The sequence below is a fragment of the Mirounga leonina genome, unplaced genomic scaffold (genome assembly GCF_011800145.1).
Source record: "Mirounga leonina isolate KUSES-001 unplaced genomic scaffold, KU_Mleo_1.0 Mir_93, whole genome shotgun sequence".
Taxonomy (NCBI): domain Eukaryota; kingdom Metazoa; phylum Chordata; class Mammalia; order Carnivora; family Phocidae; genus Mirounga; species Mirounga leonina.
In genome coordinates this window covers 7,835,256-7,856,991 of record NW_023270854.1, presented here as the reverse complement: position 1 = coordinate 7,856,991, position 21,736 = coordinate 7,835,256, and the positions used below count along the sequence as shown (strand labels likewise).

The window sequence follows — 21,736 nt, the reverse complement described above, 5'->3', positions numbered from 1 at the left end:
TGTGAAAACACTTCATTTTCCCCCCAGACTTTCCATTTCACGCTGTGTGAATTTTATTAAGATCTTTTTCACAGAAGCTAAGTGCTTGCTCTATGGGGCCCTACGGGATGGCATTCGCAGCCTCTGTATTGTCTGAAGCCTCTTGAGACATTTCTTTTCTACTGAAAACTCCTTGGAGAATTACAGAGAAGAATCCAAAATCCTTTTGGTGCTGGAAGACATAGTTTGGCCCCATGAACATCTCATGCAAATTTTCTGATGTTAGCATCATATTGATAGTGAGTGGGTCTTTCTGAGGACTTCCAATTATTTTTAAAGGCTGGCTTAAAATATTAATTAGAAATATTTTTCATCTTGGAATTAGCCTTTGTTAATATAATTTACCTATAATCCTATTGCCTTAACAAGGTGTCAGTGGTTTTATTCCTATAAAGTTGTTTTAGAAAGGTAATTATAATTAAATAGTAGAAAAAGAAATTTTATTCTGATTTTTTCCTCTTGAATGTACATAATAAGAACTTTTAATGTTATATGCTCGCAGAAATGACCTAGTAATCACTGTGTAATAGTCCATCAGATAAAAATACTAAAATAAAGTCACTCATTTCTCTACAGTGGATATTTAGATTGGTCTTTCCACTATCATACGGATCTTATGAGATGAGTGCTGTTATTTTTCCTATATTAGAGATGTGAAAAGGAGGTACAGGCAAGTTATTTAACTTGTCCAAGGTCACACTGCCGGTAAGTGGCAAAGCCAAAATTCAAGCCAAATATCCTCACACCTAAATAGGGACTTCTTTATGCCAGGTCATTTCCTAAGATGCACAAGATTTGCTTAAAGATCACTCGGTTGAAGCTTCAGTCTGTGTATGCAAATCCGTAAACTAAAAAGTGTGTAGTCTTCTTGGTTCCTCCTAGAGTGAGTATAAAACTTCAGATATTCCTTTGGTTCTTTACATTTCAGGAGCTCTCAAATCATAGGAAATAGTGATGATAACACAAATGTGAAATTCCTTAAAGAAAACAACTGTTTGCTTTATTAGGAAGACAAATGTGAGTGCTGCCCGGCAGTGGCTGAACCCACTTGTATCTGTTTCTGTACACAGTTTTGAACGATGCATCTTTAAAATTGCAAATAGTCATGGGTTTTTGCCCTTCGTTCCGTCTCATGTACCACTTAAAGATATGCTTGTTGGTTGGTTGGCTTGGTCAAGGCTGAATCTGCTCCCCTAACTCCCATGGAAGTCAAGGAGGAGGGTGACACAGGGCAGGGGAATCTTTTACATGGAGAACTGTTACGCACTTGAACACATGAAGACCCATCTCTTTCCCTATCTCTATTCTCACAGAATGTGTGACACAGGAGAAGGACTATTCACTTTTCAAACAAGGGAAGGAGAAATGATCTATCAGAAGGTCCATTCTGCGACACTGGCCATAGCTGAGCAACATGAAAGATTAATGCTAGAAATGGAGCAGAAGGCCCGGGTAAGGCTCCTTCCTTGGTAACCTAACAGCTTGGAAATGAATGTTGCTGAGGTCTGATGCACATCATGTATCTGTGGGCCCATTCACGTCAGCATCCCGGTGTCCACCCCCACCCCCCAGCCCTGAGAGCTCACCCCAGTTACCAAATCCCATGTCTCTAATGCCCTATTCAGCATATGCCCAAAGAAGTTCTTTGTGGCCACAGGTAGGGAGCTATGCACTCCATGTATCTCCCCATGACCTCTTGTCACAGTTACCCAAAGAGGGGTGGGTGCATAGAGAATGAAATACAAAGCTATGCTCTCTGCATATCACCACATACAGTTGGACCATCAGAGATTCAACTGTGGGCCCAAAATAACCAGAGAAATTAAGTTACTGCCAGAAAGGATTCTGCTTTCTTTTTGTCTTTATATTTGTTCTAGATTCTCTGAAACTTCTAACTCTTTCTGTATGTGTTACAGAGCCAATAATAAAATATTTGCAGAAGGAGCTTATACTGCTTACCAACAGTATACTATATATATATATATATATGTATATATATACACCCCAACAACTATCCTACAGCTCTGTGGTCAAGCTAAGACATAATTTAGCAAAGAATCCGAAATAGTAACTTTTACAAGTAGCTGAAAAAAAATTGTAAGTTCAACTACTAACTTCTTGGAAAAGCAAATAATGGAGTGATTATTGGCCATAATCTGAAGAGGTGACTAGTCTTCAAGATTTATAGAGAGGCATTAGATTTCATTAATGAAGGGACAGGTGCAGTTTTGGAAAATAGGTGGGTCGCTCACTGGAATGACACTCATAATTCTGTTCCAGTTTAAAGAGGACAGAGTTCTATATGTAGTGTTGTATTTGCTTGATTTTTTAAATTACCCATTATATAATATTTTTTTAATTATCCATTATATAATATTTTGACATATACAAAATTATCTTTTAGGTATAAGAAAACAAAAAGTAATTTAGCAAATGATCTTATGTTATTCTTAACGCATTTCTAATTTTGTCAATACTACATACACATTTTTATCTATCTAGGAAAAGCTTTAAAGAGCTTTCCTAATACCTCAGCGAAACAAGTGAAAACCAGGCCTTATGCAGGACATTTGGCCTTTCATAGGGATGAGTGAGTGGTTTGAACATTAGTAGGATTAATATGATTGTGTGATTAATTATTGAAGCATTAATAAGACATTGGTATAACTTAGTCTCCTAGAAAGATTTGGGTTAAATGTAAACCATTTTAACAGTTATCTAATTAATATGACATTTATCCAAGGGCTTAAATCAATGAGAAAATAGAACTACCACATTTCAAATTATTTCAGAATCTACTGGTGTTTGCAACTAAAATTAACAGTGTGATGTCACTTGCTATTAGTTAACAGTTAACAATTAACTACACTTAACAGTTGTAGCTTTACTTATAGCTGTTCTGACCAGCAAAATGCTCATGAGTACAGTCATTTAATTGTATTGCCGTGAAGGAAATGCCAAGAGCTCTTTTACAAAACCGTATTGTCTGCTGTAAAGGAGAGCCCTTGGTATGTGTCCTGGGTTCACATCCCAATTCTACCACTTCCTGGCTGTATCACTTTGGGCATCTTGGGATATTAACTTCTAAATGTTTCCATTTTCTTTTTTTGTAAAATGAGGATATAGTAGTCCTACTTCTTTGGTTGTTATGAGGTATTTGTGCATTAAAATCTGTAAAGTACTGAGAACAGGCCTGGCACATGGCAAGTACCATGAAAAGGTTCATTATTACGATAGTGATCCATCTGTAGGAGTGATTTTGAATAATTATAAGACTTGAAATGTTTGTGAAGACTCTAAACTGTTATTCCCAACTGTTGCTAAATAGTATCTTTCAATCCCTTTCAAGTATGTCTAACAATCTTGTGCCAAAAAATTTGCCAAACGAAATTTAATTCGCATTTGCTATTGATGCGGTCATGTGTGATAAACATGATAATGTCCTGTGCGGCTGAGAAGCATGTCCCCAGAGCCAAGCCAAGCAAATGCTGTTAGGGGTTAGCGACCAGCAGTCCACTGACTAAGATCTCAGGCAGGTGACAGCTGGGTAGGAGGAGGGTGCTGCATGGACCTGGGAACTCGGCGATGGAAAAGTGGGGCAGGTGTTTAAATAGCAGTCTCACCAAAGAAACCAAATGTTTCTAAGAATTACAAAATCAGAGACTCCAGCAGTTTGGTGCATACGTGCAAATGGAGCATTTGGTTTAATTTCAAACACAGTTGCACAGCTACGCTTTTCTCTGTAGGTTAAGACTAATAAGATTATTTCATATCTAGTGCATTCTTCAGAATAAGCCAGGCTAATGTTTTCAGAGGCCATGCTACCACAACCTGGCAACTGCCCAAATTCCTCAAATTCTGGGACCATAAGTAAACATTTCCAGGGTTCCCAGACAAAATTTTTACTTTTTCTTTTAAGAGACTGCCTCGACATACACAAATCTCTTTGAAAGAAGAAGTTCCAACAACTATGAAGTAGTATTAAACACTCGGTAACTCTTCATTTGCTTATTTAAATAAAATGAACGCCTGTGTTATAAATTAGGCAAAAGTACAACTTGGGAGCTGGAAAGATACCCCCAAACGTCAAATATAAAAATGATGCATCTTATTTATTATGTATCTCCTACAAAATAAGAAGATGACACTGCTTGTTGGCTTTCCAGTTTTAAAAATGGGCCATGTGAGGGGCGCCTGGGTGGCTCAGTCATTAGGCATCTGCCTTCGGCTCAGGTCATGATCTCAGGGTCCTGGGATCTAGTCCCGCATCGGGCTCCTTGCTCGGCGGGAAGCCTGCTTCTCCCTCTCCCACTCCCCCTGCTTGTGTTCCCTCTCTCGCTGTCTCTCTCTCTCTGTCAAATAAATAAATTAAAAATCTTTAAATAAAAATAAAAATGGGCCATGTGAGATTGTTACTGAGCACATAGAAAATGTTTACATATTTTATTACATTTACATTTATTACATTACAAGATCAAATTAGGAACGAGCTATATAAGCAATAAATGCCCCTGAACATAGTTGTTCAAGCTTCTGACACATTTACTTTCATCCTTTTAAAGAGAGAGGATTTAACAGTGTTACTGTCTTATAGATAAACAAATTTGAATGAAAAATAATATCTCAACAACCATTTCTTAACTGTAACAGAGAATTCAGTATAATCTTTTGACATCACATGTGTGTTTAAAACCTCGGTTTGCCCTTGTTTATTACCTTCCTTCTGGGGGGGGAGGGGGAGACACAAGAATAAACATATTTTGATATATTTCCATGATCTAAGTTAAGCAATGTTTCTGTTCTTGTTTGAGAAATCTGATCTCTAGGCACACCTGGGTGGTTCAGTCGGTTAAGCATCTGCCTTGGGCTCAGGTCATGATCCCTGGGTCCTGGGATAGAGCCCAGCATCGGGCTCCCTGCTTCAACTGAGAGCCTGCTTCTCCCTCTCCCTCTATCTGTTGCTCTGCCTACTTGTGCTCTCTATCTCTCTGTCAAATAAATAAATAAAGTCTTTAAAAAAAAAAAAAAGAATCTGATATTTAGAAAAAGTCCCCAGCCTTGTGAATAAAACAGTGCATTTGCACTATAGATAACAAGGATAACAAGAATCATTAAATCAGTAAGGCTATTTAAAAATATTTTTATTTCCTTCACTGAGAAAAATAACAAAAGAATTAATTACTATTAACTGACTCAGGAAGTTTTTAAGTAGAGCTCAGCCATGGATTAACCATTCACAGGTTTGTAAATGGTTTACTCTGCTCAGTAAGCTGCCTGGTGATACACAGAACCCAAGAGAAGAGCAAGAAATTCTTTCTCTCACGTGACCCAGAAGTTTGTGGGATCAAGTAATTTATACTGCCTGAGTAAGATGATCTCACTCCTTTTACTCCTTGAAATATCAAACATTTTCCATGGCTTCATCAGATTGGTAAGATGATGCCATCACAAGATTTTGGTCAGCATTACCGGAAACACCCCCTGGGCTCATTCTGTGGTCATGACAATGGACTCTGACCGATTTCTTAGATCACCAGCTTATTGGAAGGTCCTTACTTAATCCTCCATAAGGAATGAGTTCTGCACTACAAGAAGACACGCCTCCCCTTTTGCTTTCAGATGTAGAGCTTCAGCTTCTCACTCTCCTGTCCAAGTGGGACTCAGAAAATGGTCATAAAAGGAGCTAACAATCCTCTGTATTTTCTTTACCTGCTAACACCTGTATTTTCTTTACCTGTTAACATCTTATGTCAGAGGACAGTTTTGGTTTTGGGGGTGCATGGAAGATTGAAGTAGTAAATTTTGAACTAGAACTCTTTCTGAGAGATCCACTAAGTTTCAAATCGTTGAGGAAATGATTAAAGCTAGATGTGTAAGCAAATGGCACCTCCAGAATTTGTTCCCTTTTCACGGAGATCGTTCTTGTTCTTAGAACCCTCAGAGTTCTTTGGATGCTATTACTAAAAGCATTTATAGGTCCTCTGCCGCCTATGTGCCGCATTATCAAGGAAATTTTTCTTGTCTTTGTGATCGAAGCTATTCATTAGAAACCACATCACAAATGTGCCCTTGTGATTCCGCCTGGTGAGGCTGAAATCATCGGAGATGACAAGGCCTCAAATGCCCTGAAATAATTTAATTTTCATGGATCTGTTACACACACACACACACACACACACAATATGAAAAGTTCTCTTTTAAATTTGGTTTTTGCATTTGTAAGCTTTACATGTGTTATAAAATGCCCATAGGTAAGGAGGAACTGAGAAGACATGAATATTTTTTTAAAAAATGAATTTTCCTGTTATCTTATCAATAATAAGTAAATAAAAGGAGAGGGGCATTGTCATTAATAACTTCGAACCTTGTAACATTGCAAGTAATTTAAAAGCCTATTTGCAGAAGGACAGCCTCCCATAGTAAGAATTACAGTGTATCCTTTTAAAAACAGGACTTGGAATGCTCCTATTTCCAGTAATTTTTGCCACCTGGTCACCAGAAGAACTCTGTGTAGTTTAAGGACAAGTAGCGTCAGTGTTATTACAATACCAGCAAGATAGCAAGACCGCTTTAATGCCCCGAACACCACCAGCAGGGCTGGCTGCATGCACTGCTGTCCAAAGCTATCAATCCTATGGTTGTCCTAAGCTCTGGTGGATAGAAGAAAAAAAAAAAAAAAAGGAAAACAGATTCTCATGTAAAACTGCTTGCTTAGAAAACAGTGTTTTCCTTCTCTATTGTCATTTTACATGCTCTTGTTAGTAGAAATATACAGAATAAAAGCAAGTTAAACTCACGCACTCAACAAACTTAAAAACCTCACTGTTCCAAGAACAATAAACCTTTTGAACAAAAACCATTTGAAAACAAATTCTCTTATTTCCTTTTATAACGTAAGATGAAAAGATATTTCTGAAGAAGCGGCATTGTCTTACACTACCCCTATGAACAAGCTCAAGGGGTGGTTTTGGTATCTTTGATGGAAATTTTGTGATGGTGTCATATCAGTGATGAAAACGTCTCAGGGAAAGGCAAAGGGAGAGGAGCACAAGAGAAGAGAGAAAGAATGAAGCCGGCTTCGTGGAAAATTAATTCAAATAGCCATGAGAAATTACGGGAACTTGCCCTCCTAGAGTTATGGTGTATCACAGAACTTACCCAAGTAAGCCCCTGAAATGATTTTTTTTTTTTTTTTTTTGTCTAAATAGTTGCTTGAGAAGGGAAACACTATTACATTCCATCAATTCCCAGATGCACATTTTTTTCACATTTTAACATCCCTCAAGTCAAGTATGAGTTACAGTTTAATTGATAGCTCTATTCTTTCAGAGTGCTGCATAAAATAGTGTTTTGTCTTTCAATTGATGGCATCTTAGAGTGTGCAAAATACCGTAATACTTGTTTTAAGAAGTACTGTGAAGACACTCAATTGTTATTCCCAAGGGTACCAAATAATATCCTTCAATTCAATACAAGGGCATATATCTTTCAAGACCATGAGTACCATGGGCTCATTTATAATTTGGTGAAGAAATGAGAAAGCCTTCCAGAATGGACTCTCTATCCCAGGCAGTTTGGCTCTCTTTCTAGTGAAACCATTCTTCATACCCACATTTTACAGGAATTTCTATCTGCTACAAAAAAATAATAACTAGTTTTCCTGCACTGAAAATTAAAAAAATTGGAAGCAAAATACTCTGATGAGTAGTACACAGAAAAATTTTAACACTTTTTGCAATTTCTTTTCTAGGCATATGCAGAGAATTTTAAGAAATTCTAGGAAAAGTTTTAATGTGTGATTTGTGATTGCAAGTGGTGTGTCACATCTAATATATAAGAATATCGGCTAATAAATTTATTCTTCTAAGTTCTAGTCATGATTCTGTTGCTCAATATTATCAATTATTAATCACAAGACAAGAGCCTTCATTACTACTGACAATGGTCAGCTCCCTGCTGGGAAATGTCATTTGCATATTTGTGAAATTTTCTTTTACTGGTTGATAGACACTGATTGTAATGAACCAACACAAGCCCAATTAGAACAAATGATTCTAGTTGATAACTAAAGTGGACCTGTGATCCTAATTAATCCATTTACTTACTGTTGTCCCAGTGTCAGAACACTAAAGAAAATATAGTCTCTAAACACACAGACACAAAGAAAAATAACTCATTTTTGTGTAAATCCACAAATGAGGTGGAAATGGGGAGAGGTCAGTGTGTAATTTTTCTAGCAAGTGGTGCTGTAACACAATATAATAGCACAATTTTTTTTTATATCATGTTCTTTTTTCTTAAAATTTGTCATAGATTCTCTAGATGTCACCTCAGAAAATGCATTTCATATATATTTTTTACATTTAATCAACTTGATTAGAGTTGATAATGTGTAAGAAAAATGACTGCCCGACATAAAAGAGTACAATTTTCATATTAAAAAATACAATTTTGTTCTTTTATTTCTATTGCTAGAATCAAAGAATAATGAGGAAACTCTATACGAATGATTTTCTCTCTTATCTTTTTAACTATGATAGTCTTATTTATCCATGGGCATACAATCTGCTCATGGCAATTATGAGAATGATTTCCTTAAACAAAAACAACAGATTTCAAAGATCAATCAAGACAATTCAGCATACAAACATATAATTATGGCATATACACAGACAACCCAAAGAATCAGACCGTGTTCTCTTTGGGACAGTACTCTAAAATAGAAGGAAAAAATGTAGACCAGTAGTGGGCAAACCAAAATCTACAAAATGGATGTAAGAATCACATGGGGCTCAAAAAAAAAAAAAAAAAGAATCACATGGAGAGTTAATTAAGCTTACTTTCAAAAGTTTGAGCATAGTTGTCAATTTCTGGGGTGTAGTCAGTGAAGCCGGGCAGCACAGTGGCTAACTAACCAGGCAGATTCTAGAGAAAGAAAGAGCTTTGCTGTGCCTTAGCTACCTTTTCTTCAAAGAGGGAAGGAAGGAGCAATAATAATATCTACTCAGAGTGTTAGAATACCAACTAGTCTTGAGTAAAAGCCCAGTTATTAGCTAAGTCATAAAATGACTGGAAATAAAAAATTTTCGCTTTATTTTTTAAGTGGGTAAAATTTTATAACCACTGTTAAAGGTTCATCCCAGCTTTCATTATGTGCAGACATTGGAAATTAATTATATAAACTTTAATACAGCCTCTAGATATTTACACATTTCAAAATCAAAAGACAGTGAACATTTTATTTACAACAGCTATGAAATTTAATGTTCCAATATGTATTCATCCTGTTTCCTATATTCAGAGAGTAGCTCTGTAAATGCATCTACTTACAAATAATAGATTAATAGATGAGTAAAGAATATACATATACATACTACATCAAAAACTAATAATGTATTGTATGGTGACTAACATAATAAAATAAAAAAAATAAAAGCATTACTGATGACAGATAAGAATGGTGTTCAAAGTATTTATGCATATGTTTGTAAAAATTTCTGATGTTATTCTAAAGCTCAGCTTTTTTTACACTCCATGAAAGTATTGTGGTCAATACATAGATTAAAACATATAATGATAACTTCCATTTTGTTTCAAGTTTAAAGAGAATAATACTCTGCAAAGTCCAATTCTAAATGACATCTAGCAACTTCCATTAAAAGACTCTATAAACGATGTAGTGTTTGTTAGTCTTATACCAACTCACCAAGGTATCTTCTAATTCCTTTTCATTTATCTTGAATAAGATGGAAGATTAAGTGTGAGTTGTCCCCTATTGAAAATTAAGTCAAGTCTGTGAAAAACCAATTGCCTGTAAACCTTCAAACTTAAGAGGACTGTTTGAATAAATCCAAACAGTGCTGAGCTTGGCTGCCTAAAGATCTCTGGGGTTTCTACTTCTATAGTTTTCAAGTTTCATGAGCTCTTTTCCAAGAACAAATAACCTAATGTTCTCGACCGGGACTGTACTTGTATTCACCGTTTCCTTATTAGGCAGCATGACTTTTGTGTCTTACCTCCACCATATATCCCACATGTTGCCTCAGCATGTCCCCTGACCACTTGGATATTTCAGTGCTGCTTCTCCACGGTGGATTTCCCTACCCAGTCCCTCTTGTATCAGACATACAAGCAAACATGTTGACATATCCACTCACATCTCTTAGCTCTTCATCATACCAGGAAAGCTGAGACTGGCCTTTCCTGGCTTATGTTATGTGTGTGTGCAAACACACACACACACACACACACACACACCCCACACCCTGCCACCAGCATTGCTCACCATCTCCCACCTGTGTCCTCCCTCTCCAACCTGCCCCTACTGACTATCTATTCCTCATATTCGTATTTCTTGGGTGTTGTACTTCTATTAAGCTCTTAGACTTGGATCTAAGACGGTGACTGCCTTCATTGCCATTCCTTCCATAGCTCTGTTTGGACACATTCCCATGTCTTGACCGCATGTATCCACAGACGCCCCTGTGTCAGCTGCCTCTCCCAGGCAAGAGTGAGCCAGCAGTTGCTACCGAGCGCTTCAAGTGGGACAAACATTGTGCTCTTCACTCTAAAAGTATCATCTTATGAAATATTTATAACAACACTTGAGGTGGATTATATTAAGTCCAATTTAGAGATAAAGAAAAATTGAGTCTTAAAAAAAAGTGTAAGTGTGTTACCTGAGGTCAAATGACAAGGCAGCGATAGAGTTAGGGCTTGCTAACAGGTGTGCAGACAGCCAAGCCAGCGTGCTTGCGTGTGTGCGTGACAACTCTGGGACTGGGCCGCACCCACTGTGGCCTTCTCCTCTCAACATAGGGGACAGTCATGTGCATTCCTGCCTTGGTCCAGTGGAATTGACCCAGTTGGTGCAATTCTCCACATATCTGCTCCCTGAAGAAGAGGGGTCCAGTAGTTGATTTTACAGTGAACTGTGGTGAAGAGGAAATGACATTGCAGGGACCAGGGGCAGGCTGCCCCCAAATGTGCCACATTGGCATATTGATTATTTTGAATTAAATCTACTTAAAAAACGGCATTGCAAAAAGGACACTCAGACCCTCCTGTGTCCGCCTGAAAGCAGGAAAGAAACCTCCCACGTGAAAGGCACCCTCCTTGTTCCAGGAGACAGGGAGACATTCTTACCACCGGAGACGGGGAATTCAGAGCTGAGAAGCTTGTGTCAGTCCCTCTTGTTAGCTTTTACTAATTTACTACCGTAGCCCAAATTCTGTTTAGAGTTCCTTATTAATGGAAGCTCCCAAAGTTAAGTTTTCTTTGTCCTGTCAGTTCCTCACAGATTTATTGTTTCTTTGTCTAAAAGTATAAAAACTTCCTGCCTTGATCATTTCCTTGGGTCTCAATTTCGTTATTGGGCCCCCAAAGAAAACTTTGGGGTTTTTTCTCTGTGAACCTGTCTCAGGTAAATTTAATTTTTAGTTCAGCTAGAAGACCTTGAAAGGTAGGGGAAGAATTTTTCTTTCTCTTCAGCATCATTGTCTTTGATGCCTCAGAGACATCACTCACTTCTTGTGTCACCATGAACAAATTATATTATCCCTCTGAGTCTCATTTCCCTTGTCTGCAAAGTTCAGATGGCATACTTACTGACAATCTGTATGGATATCAAATGGAACAACATATGAAACCAGTTTGCACATTGCCAGGCACGTAGGGAATGACTCATAAATGCATTTATAAATGCTAACTTTTTCCTCTCCCAGTTGTTGAGATCTGTCTTTAGTGCAATATGGCTTTAAATTTTCTAGTCAATAAATGGAGAGATACAGAGCAAAAGTAAAATTAATAGGTTAGCAGGGTTTTTGTTAATATAAAGATGAATTTATGTAAGGGAACACAAATTAGCATTAATGTTTATCACAGAGGGAGGCAGAGTCTCAAAACAGCAAAGGAAAATTGCAAAAGGCAATAAGGTAACCTGGATAATTATTTTGGTAAAAGCAGGAAAAGGTGTTGGTGGCCAGTACCTTGACAAAAATTATACCAGTTTTCAGCACCTCCCTGCTATTTCTTGGCAGGGTAGGTGCTTTCAAGGTACAGAGCTGTGTTTTTGCATATTCTAACATTTTGGGAAAGAAACTCATTTTTCCCAAGAAGATCAACATCCAAGTCCAAAGGGCAGTGGACTCAGAAATCAAGAGAACTGTTTTCTATTAGAGGTTCTATTGTTGGGAATTTACCTTCAGCAAATCCCTGAATTTTGGGGATTGTGATGTTCCATCTGTAAAATGAGAACTGCTGGTCTCTCTAAGAAGGGTTCAAACCTCGAATTACATGGCACACACACACGGTAAACTTGGGCTTCCTCCAACCATGGCGACCTCCAAGTAGTTAGACTTCCACAGTAACTCAGGACAGGTGGAGGGAAGGAGAATCTGCCTTAGAGGTCATCGAAGGCAGAGCCAAAACAGACATAATGTCATGCCTACCTTCCATTATTCATCAGAGCTGTCATCAGTCAGCCCAGATTTGAGGAGGGAGCCCAGGCACCCTGTGTTTGAATGCAGCTGTCTTCAATCCTCCACAAAAGTAATGCATATTTAGTGTTCCCAATGACACGACTCCATTGAAAGACATGGAGCAGAACAGCTTGATGGTCTGTGAGCAGACCCGATGCCTGGTTTTGAATAATGACTGAGGAATGGATTCTCTGATGTGTAGAGCAAGAATTAAACATCCGAGGTATGGTGGACAAGAGTTGTACCTTGGACAGAGCTTGGCAGAATATGGACATTTGCATTTTCAAATAAAGACTTTTCACTTTTCTGAATTAAATATTGAAGCAGAATAAAAAGGAACTAAAGAGACAAGGGAAGAAATAGGTTAACGGTCTCCTGTAACCTGAAAACCAAGAAATAGAGACACGAGGCAAGGAAACAATAGAGGGCAATTCAGATGAAATTTTTATGGAGGAAATTCTCACCTTATTTATTTCCAGAAAAAAAAATGTTTACTGTGTTTCCATGATGCTTAAGACTGACCATTTGGAAGAAATGTATGTCCCAGAATTTTAAAAAAATAGAAGGAAAAGTAATTTGGGAAAGAGGAGGTAACCACTGGTGACTTATTGTATGCTAATAAACAAATTGCAACATATTAGGAAAAAATAAAGGGTAGACAGAAGTGTGATTAATATGAGATTGCTTTATGGATTAATTGGTGTTTATTAATGGGCTTTGCTCACACTAACTAAAGATGCTGTATGTTGAATTCAGTTTATACCTCACATGAGAAATTGGCTTTCAAGGTGAAAGGCCTTTTGTCCCAGTGATAATTCCATAAAATGAGCCTTGCCACTATCCCTTACAGCCATGGATATTCAGTGTGTCTGTGGGTACTTCTTCGCAGGCATAGCCCCAACCATAGAGATTCTCCCAACTGTTACGTCTGGGGTAAAACCAGAAGTGTGGTTGGCTAAGAAGCACCCCAAAGATTCTGGAAAGCAGTGCCCTATTATAACCCAAAAATTTGGCTTCTCCCCCAGAACCCCTATCTACCAACCATGGGATGTTCGTACGGTTAGTACATCTATTTTCCTGATAAGAAGGAAAACTTTGAAATGCACCAAATTGTGAAAAATATAAAAGTTGGTTACAATGTTCGCTACTTGGAGGCATCTTTTTAAAAGAATACCTTCAACAGGGCCAGACTTTTCAATTCAATGAGTAGGGCACATTTGTGGCAAGACATAGCCGATCTGGAAAGGTCTTGCTGCTAAAAATGTGAAATCAAATAAATATGTTCACACCCTTTAGCCTCATCTTCCATTAAATGTGAAAACCTCTTAGCTTTATGGGGCTCTAAAGGGCCTGTGAGAGCGTATCAGGTGCTTTCCTGACAGCGTCTTGGAGGAAGGCTCTTCACACTGGACGCAGAGTACAGCAAGTCTCGGAGGCAGGGCGAGCGGTGGGAAAGGGCCAGACCACGGGGAGCATACCAGTCTCTAAGGTTAGGCTTGACAGGCATGATCTTTCCCGCTCCCACTTCTGCCAAATGTCAGGTGTTAAATAAGGAGGAAATGTGAGGTTTTATTGATTAGAGGATTGCCCGTTGCCCGTCAGAAAGTGAACATTTGCTCAGATTGCATCAGAGAAATGTGTACTTAGACCACATAAAATTATTTCTGGGTGTTTTTCTTTAAACCTGGTGTGAATCAATAAAAATACATTTCTCTCTCGAAAATGCAATGTAAATTATTGTTCTCTTTGAACTAATCATATGCGTGGGCACCTGAGGGACATTGTGTTGATCTCTGGGGCTAACGTTAAAATTTATGTTTCCAATAGGAAGATACGCCACACTTTCACCACAGAGCTTCTCAGGGAAAACACGTTTTTAATATGTAAAATATCCTATTTCAGGAGCACAGAAAAAGATCCATTTGAGAAAAGATCCATTGGGTGAGGGTGGGAGGAGGTGTCTGGAAAAGTTGTAAGACACTGAAATGGGTGAAGAGGATTAATGGCGTCTTGTGTTGGGCACCATTTGGGAGTATCTGTTTCTGAAAGCACTTGCACCTCCAATCGGAGTTATTTTATAATTCAATAAATTGTAGAAAGCTGATAGTAATGCAAATAATTCTTGTTCATAGAAATGCAAATATACTTGTCCGGTGGCTACAACTGGTTATTATTCTGGCTGTTTACCAGCATTCCTGATTGTCTGTATGCCCTTTGAATTCTCCTTGGAATCAGTTGTACTATCTTTTTTGTTCCTTCCAAATTAATGAATGAGATCAAATCGTCTACAAGTGTTTATTTCATATGTTTGGAGTCATAATTGTACTTTTTTTTTTTAAAGTTAACCTTAAACAGCAAATTAGGCAGGTATCTGTAACAGATTCTGTCATATGTCCCCCACATTTAACCCTCAACTTATTTTTTTATTAAGATTTAATTTATTTATTTGAGAGAGAGAGAAAGAGCACAAGCAGGGGGAGAAGTAGACTCGCTGCTGAGCGGGGAGCCCGATGCGGGGCTCGATCCCAGGTCCCTGGGATCACGACCTGAGCCGAAGGCAGACGTTTAACCGACTGAGCCACCCAGGCGCCCCAATGCTCAACTTCTAAAAGAGCAGATTTCATTCTCATATTTTACATAAAGCCTGACACATCTCCTTTTTCTTTTAGCTTCAGACGAGCCTGACTGAGCCAATGACGTTATCCAAATCGGTATCTCTTCCTCGCAGTGCATACTGGCATCACATCACTCGTCAGAACAGCGTTGGAGAGATCTACAGTCTGCAAGGCAAGTAACTTGAAAATAATAAAGCAGCACCTCCATTAGCCTCCTACTGGTGGGCCCGGAGTCATGCAAATTGCTTTGCTTGCTTTTCCTCCATTTTCATTTATCAGCTGTCACTGGCCACAGTGGGAGCTCTGAGATTTACAGTGGCTTTTCTAAAGCTATCACTTCATAGACTCACAGTAGAAATTATCCCAAAAGTCACTAAGGGCTGAAGACCCCATTTGGCACAGGAACTTGACTAGGACATTATACAAAACATATTATCAAAAGCTACAAGTAGCTGGTACTGGGGTCTGTTTCATGCCGTTTTACAAAGGATTTCTTTCTTAGCATCCTTTTTTCTAAATAGGATTGAATATCCGTTCAGGAGGCTGATTTCAGGCTCTGTAATAAAATGCTACATAAACCTACTCACAGAAGTCTTAAGGTTTATCCAAAACCTTGACATAGAAATAATTCTGGAGGGTGCAAGGCAGGAGACAAGTGTGAATACTTTGCTTCTGTGTTTTTCCTAATGATGAATGTGTAATCAACTAAAATGGGAATGGTTTACCAGATGAATCAGATTAATAGATAGCAGGTATTTCATCAAAAGCAGCACAAACCTCAGCTTTGGCATTTTTTTTCTCCTATTCTTTCCCTATCGTCTTAAAATGAATAATCTTATCCTTCAGATAAAATTTTCAGCGGCAAGCAGCTGACCAAGACTGAAGGAAGTGGGAACTTGGAAAAATAAGGCAACAAAACACATTCATCCAACAAAGATTTTTTGAGCACAATACATTTGAACATAATAGGCACCCAATAAATATCTGGTGAAGAAATGACCAGTATGACCTTCAGCACAGTTAGGCATTCAGAATGTTTTTCCATTCATACTTTAACTTTTGCTCATATTAACAACACTAAGTGTTTCAACAACAACAACAAAATGTTTTGGTGACAAGGAAACTGAAATGGTGTATTTTTAAAGCAATGTTTGCTTGCCAGGATTTCCAACCTAGACTAATGGAATTTGGTCAGTGGGAATTAATGATTAAAGATATATTCTGCAAGGAAAAACAGAACAGTTTTAGTCATTTGTTGATGACAATTGCCTTTTATATTTTAAATGAACCCTCTTATGGGTAGTTATTATCTTTTTGTGTTGTTTCTTTTCATGAGAAAATCTTTAATAGGATAAGGAGTAGAGAGGATTGAGGGGGCTCTTGACAATTTTGTGGATCAGAAAGAGGAGACACATATCTTGCTCTTGCTTCCTTCTACAAACGCCAGCAACCACACGCTAAAACTGAGTCATGATCTTGGGATTAGAAATAATTAGAAAATACACTTTTAATGTAACGTTATTTTTATTTAAACATAAACGTATATATGAAATGATTGTTAAAAAACAAAATTCAACTGAGTAAATTTTACGTATCATATTGGCTTTATTCAACGATTCATGAGCAGACAGCATGCCATCCAACAGATAGAAAAGAGGACTGAGGAGCTACATACAAAGAAAGACTTCTATAGGCAAAAGGAGCAGGGACAAGGAGGTTCTACTGGCCAAGAATGGATTTGGTGTAGCAAGGTCACTTTCCTTTAGGGGATGGCAGGAGTCTATCGACCGATGACCTCACTACTACTGACCAGGTAGTTCCCACTGATTGGTTTAAGATTCTTTTTCTGGGAGAGCTGAAAGTGTAATTCAGTTATGGGCTGTCTCAGGTGGGTGTTTTGGGGCTTAGCTAAGTAACTCCATATTGAGCCTATTGTCTTGTTTTTAACAATATCGATATTTAATGAAGTAAAAATAAAACCATGGGACATTTTCATGAGGAAATACAAATGAGCAAATTTCTAAGCAAAAAGAAAGTCAGATGTTAATACAAATAAGTTCAAAAAAGGTTGGAGCCAATGTAGTGATAACTTTGGTTTGCGACAAGAGTTTGGTCTATAATTCCAGCAAATGAAAGATTGTTGTTGTCATGGTAGTGTGTGGGGAACTTTTCTCTGAATAGGGAGAGCTGACATTTAGACTGATGCACAACATCAGAAATAATTTCGTATGCATCCAGCAAAAAATGCCAGAATGCATTTAAATTTCTCAAAATATCAATGAAGACTTGCAGGGGGACAGTGTTGACTTACAATACAATAGAATCAATAACAGTTTGGACACTCTGGGATCTATCTCACAGATACTAATTTCCAGCAAAGGTAAGGATTTAAATGCTCTATCAATTATGATGAAGAGTTTGCCTGTGAAGTCTCAATAGCACATTCTTCCTTGGTTGGTGGTTGTTTTGTGTAACAAAGAAATATGCATCGATTAAGTTGAGTACTACAAGTCCAATAAATACAGAATGTATTTGATGTAAATTACATTTCACTCCACTGTGGCTGCACTTTTATACTGTATGCTTCTTAGAGCAATATGTTTTACCATTTTACATACCCCTCATTTTATGGTTATATCATAGAGAGAGAGATATAGATAGATGGATAGCTAGATCGTCAGTAAGTAGATTATATAGAGATAGATAAGGATGTAAACTTGTTAGTGATGCTTTGACAAAGCTGATATATTTTACTCTCCTTTTGTTCTGTTGAGGCAGTCAAGGTAAGCAGAGGACAAGAGTCCTTTGACCATAGTGTTTTGTTGTTTTGTTTTTGTTTTTGTTTTTGTTTTTTTGGTGTGTAATTGGCACAGACTTCACCCTCATGGAATCAGGGCATGATAAAACTACCAAAACAGGAAATAAAAATGGAAAAAGTGAGGCTTAGCCCCCCTTCTTCATACACATCTACATTTTTTTTCAAGAAACTACATTTGATGCTTCTGATCTGAGTTATTTTATAACTCAATAAATTGCAAAAACCAAAAGGAGAACATAGTCTGATTTTCCAGAGTCAAAGGTAAAATGGGCAATGGTGGGTGTGACATCGTCAAGTAAACTGCAGGTAGCATTGAGGAATAAAAATGTGTCTTTAGAATTTTTCATCATATTTTCTACATTCTAACTGTGAAGCTGAGATCAGTATGAATTAAATTCAGCAGGCTTTCATTCAGAAGGTAAAGGTGGAAAAGCTCTCTATATCTAAAGCTTCATAGATTGGGATTCATTAAGAAGCAGCACATGTATTAGAACTGAAAAAATATTCATGGTGTGAAAACAAATCTATTCCACATTATGACATACCTATAACTTCAATTGCCTGTCACCCTCAAAGCCGTGCTTGCTCAGGTTTATTGGATTCATTTCTGTCATCTGTTCTATAACTATAGAAGCGAGATACTCTCTAAAAGACCAACATATCAATACTGACATCCTGCATTTACTTTAATGTTTGGAAAAGAATATAATATAATCTACTAAATCTCTCCATGCTTCTCCATGGTGCTCTGAAAGTATAAGTTTTTATCGTTTCTGTCTTGTGCGCCAGCTCTCTGAAGTCAAAAGACTAACAAAAAAGAATAATTCGCTTTAACAAGTACAAGTTAGCTAAGGACTAAGCAGCTACTATGGAAAATCCCTCCCGCTAAGGGGCTTGTGAGAGACTGGATCACGTCACCTCTTCTTGCAGAAGGTGTGAGTAAAGACTTTTCCTGTTCCCGATTGTTGCCAGATAATAAGGATGATTAGTTTGTATTAGAAAGTAATTTTGTTTCTATTTCTCTGACTTACGCACTTATGAAAAATGTTTGCGTCACAACACGTTGTAGAGATGCTATCTCTAGACTTAGGGAAACCATTTACTTCAAGAGAAGGAAACATGATTTTGAACTCCTGACTCAAAAGTAAATGCCACTTGTTTAAAATTGCTAGAATTGTGATTTTGGTTCGAAGACCTTCAGCAGATGTGTGGAGAGTATGAGGAACACTCAAAAAAACCCAAAAAGGTGAGAGGGGGTTGGGGAGGAAAAGAAAAAGGAAAAAGAAACAAACGAAACCCCATAAGCAGGTTAGAGCTTTTCTTTGGAAGGTCATCACCTTGACTTGTAGTCACTGTTCTCATAACTATATGACAGATTGTGTAGCAGGGTCTTTAAATCAGGATTTGTGAAGACAGCAAAGCATTTATTGAAAATGACAAATCAATCTAGTAAAAACCACTGGTGGTCCCAGGCTCACTGCAGGCACTCATTGAGCCTTTGTTGAATGCAAAAATGAATTTAAAAATGCATTAGGAAGGATAGACTACCTTGTCTCCTCCCTGAGGAAAATTCTCACCCGACCTACAGAAGGAATCATCATGTCTGGTCCTACACACAGCCGTCTTCCCTTTGCGTGCCCTTTGGCTTGTCTGCTTCTTGCTTTAGGATTGCCTTGAGTCCACAGATATTTGCTCCTGCTAGTCTTTACTTGGTAAACACAGGAAGCGCTATGAGCTGCCGTCTCTCTGCCCCCAAAACCTGAGAGCTGGGTTTCAGTCTTCCACCAGCTATACTGACGAGAAACGGGGACAAGAATGTGGGCTGAAAATGGTCCCCCGGTTAGTGGGCTTTGGGACGTGTGCTATCCTTACATTTTCCCTGATACATATCATCACCTATTTATACACAAAACTATATGGGATATACTGTGACTCAGTCTGGAGCAGCTTGAACAGCCTCACTGCACCAAGGGGGGGGATGCTGCTTGTAAAAGTGGTAACTTTTGGAGTTGTGCTTTCCTTAACACTGATTAATATGCACCTGCCAACTCCACCCTCTCTACGTCTGCAATTAAGCTGCAGACCCCCCGAGTCAGCACAGCGCGCACCTGATTACACAGAAGGCAGTTGATGCTCACCAAAAGGGCATCGGCAGCTCCAATTTCTCAGAAGGACAGGATGCAAACAGGCAATTAGAATTAGAGATAACCTTCAGGAAACAGTAAATAGAATTCTGACATAGATTAGGGAGGTAAATCAAAGGATGTACTCACTCTTCGCTTAACTACGACCCTCTGTCCTTTCCTGCCCATTTGGTTTCAAGTTCACACTGTTTGTAAATCATTTCCATTGGGACCTTCTCTTTAAATTTTCATCATATGATGTTTTCCGAATTGCAAAGCTAATAAAAGCCTTGCATAGCAAGTAAAAAAAAAAAAAAGGGAAAGAGAAAATTACACCGATGGTAAAAGGAGCCTCCGTATGTTCGGTGTCCGATGTGTTCAGTCCCCGCAAGTGGTGGCAGCCAGATGCCTCACACGTCTTCTGGGAGCCCCAGCCCGCTGGTGGCCATGTGCCAACAACCCCCAACACATCAGCCATTTGCCAAAATGTACACTTTCTAGTCAACCTTCTTTATGAGCAGTTACTGCATGACCTTCCCTTAGAAGCGTAAGGCAAAGGCAGTAAATGCCTCCCTGGATATCAGTTTTTAGAGATAAATGAATTGATTGCTCCCCAAAATAGACACCATAAAAATGCTCCAAACGTTCTCACTATGAAATGTTCCTCCCACGCCACAGTCATCCATAATCATTCCCTCTTCCATGCTCCCAGATGTTTTTGTATAACTTTAATATCGCAATGTATTTGTTTATGGAACCCTCTTCCTCCATTCGTTTGTGAGGTAGCAACTTCAGATGATCTTTATCCCCATGGCTCAGCCAAATTTAGGGCTCCGTCGTTGTGAAGAAGTGCCGTCTGTAGGTTAAAATATTGAGTTTGGGAGTTAAATAAACCTGAATTTGAATATCAACTTACCACTGCTGAGTTGTGTGGCTTTGGGCAATTTACTCATCTTTCTAAGCCTCATTGTCTTCATGTCTAAAATGAGGATAATAGTTCCTCTCATGGCACTTAAATGAGATCATCCATATTAGGTGTAAACTTTCAATAATTATTAACTATCGTCAATATTTCCAGTAAGAAGTTTCTTTCTCTGACAAAGGGAATTATGCTCTCCTATTCCAATTTATTCTAGTATTTACTTTAAAATATTATTACAGAGTTTCTACTATATGTGAGGAATTTTGTTTTGTTCTAAAGACTTTATAAAAGTCCACCTTTAAGAAATGGTTTCTGGGGGTGCCTGGGTGGCTCAGTCGTTAAGCGTCTGCCTTCGGCTCAGGTCATGATCCCGGGGTCCTGGCATCGAGCCCCACATCGGGCTCCCTGCTCCATGGGGAGCCTGCTTCTCCCTCTCCCACTCCCTCTCTTGTGTTCCCCTCTCTCGCTATGTTTCTCTCTGTCAAATAAATAAATAAAATCTTTAAAAAAAAAAAAAAGAAAAAGAAATGGTTTCTGGTTTTTACAGTTCTAGAAAAACTAAATCTAACTCTAAACCTAAACTTTAGTTTTTAATGGAAGATAAAAAAAAAAAAATGTCAGGCTTAAGTCTTCAGCTATTTGTTTTCTTCCTATCGGTGAGTTTAAACAAGACATTTATGCCTCAAACAGATGCACCCCTTCTTCCAGGCCTTACAAGTCTCAGTCCAGGTAGCCCAAGG

The 21,736-nt window shown here is 38.3% G+C and overlaps 1 protein-coding gene across 1 annotated transcript in view; it reads left to right on the top strand.

Annotated features, from left to right (window-relative positions):
* DOK6 (docking protein 6) overlaps positions 1-21,736 on the top strand; it is a 363,014-nt gene that overhangs the window by 277,903 nt on the left and 63,375 nt on the right. Inside the window, exons 6-7 of the mRNA XM_034995693.1 lie at positions 1,353-1,491; positions 15,188-15,305. Of these exons, the coding sequence (XP_034851584.1) occupies positions 1,353-1,491; positions 15,188-15,305 (257 nt within the window). The remainder of the gene's footprint in view (positions 1-1,352; positions 1,492-15,187; positions 15,306-21,736) is intronic.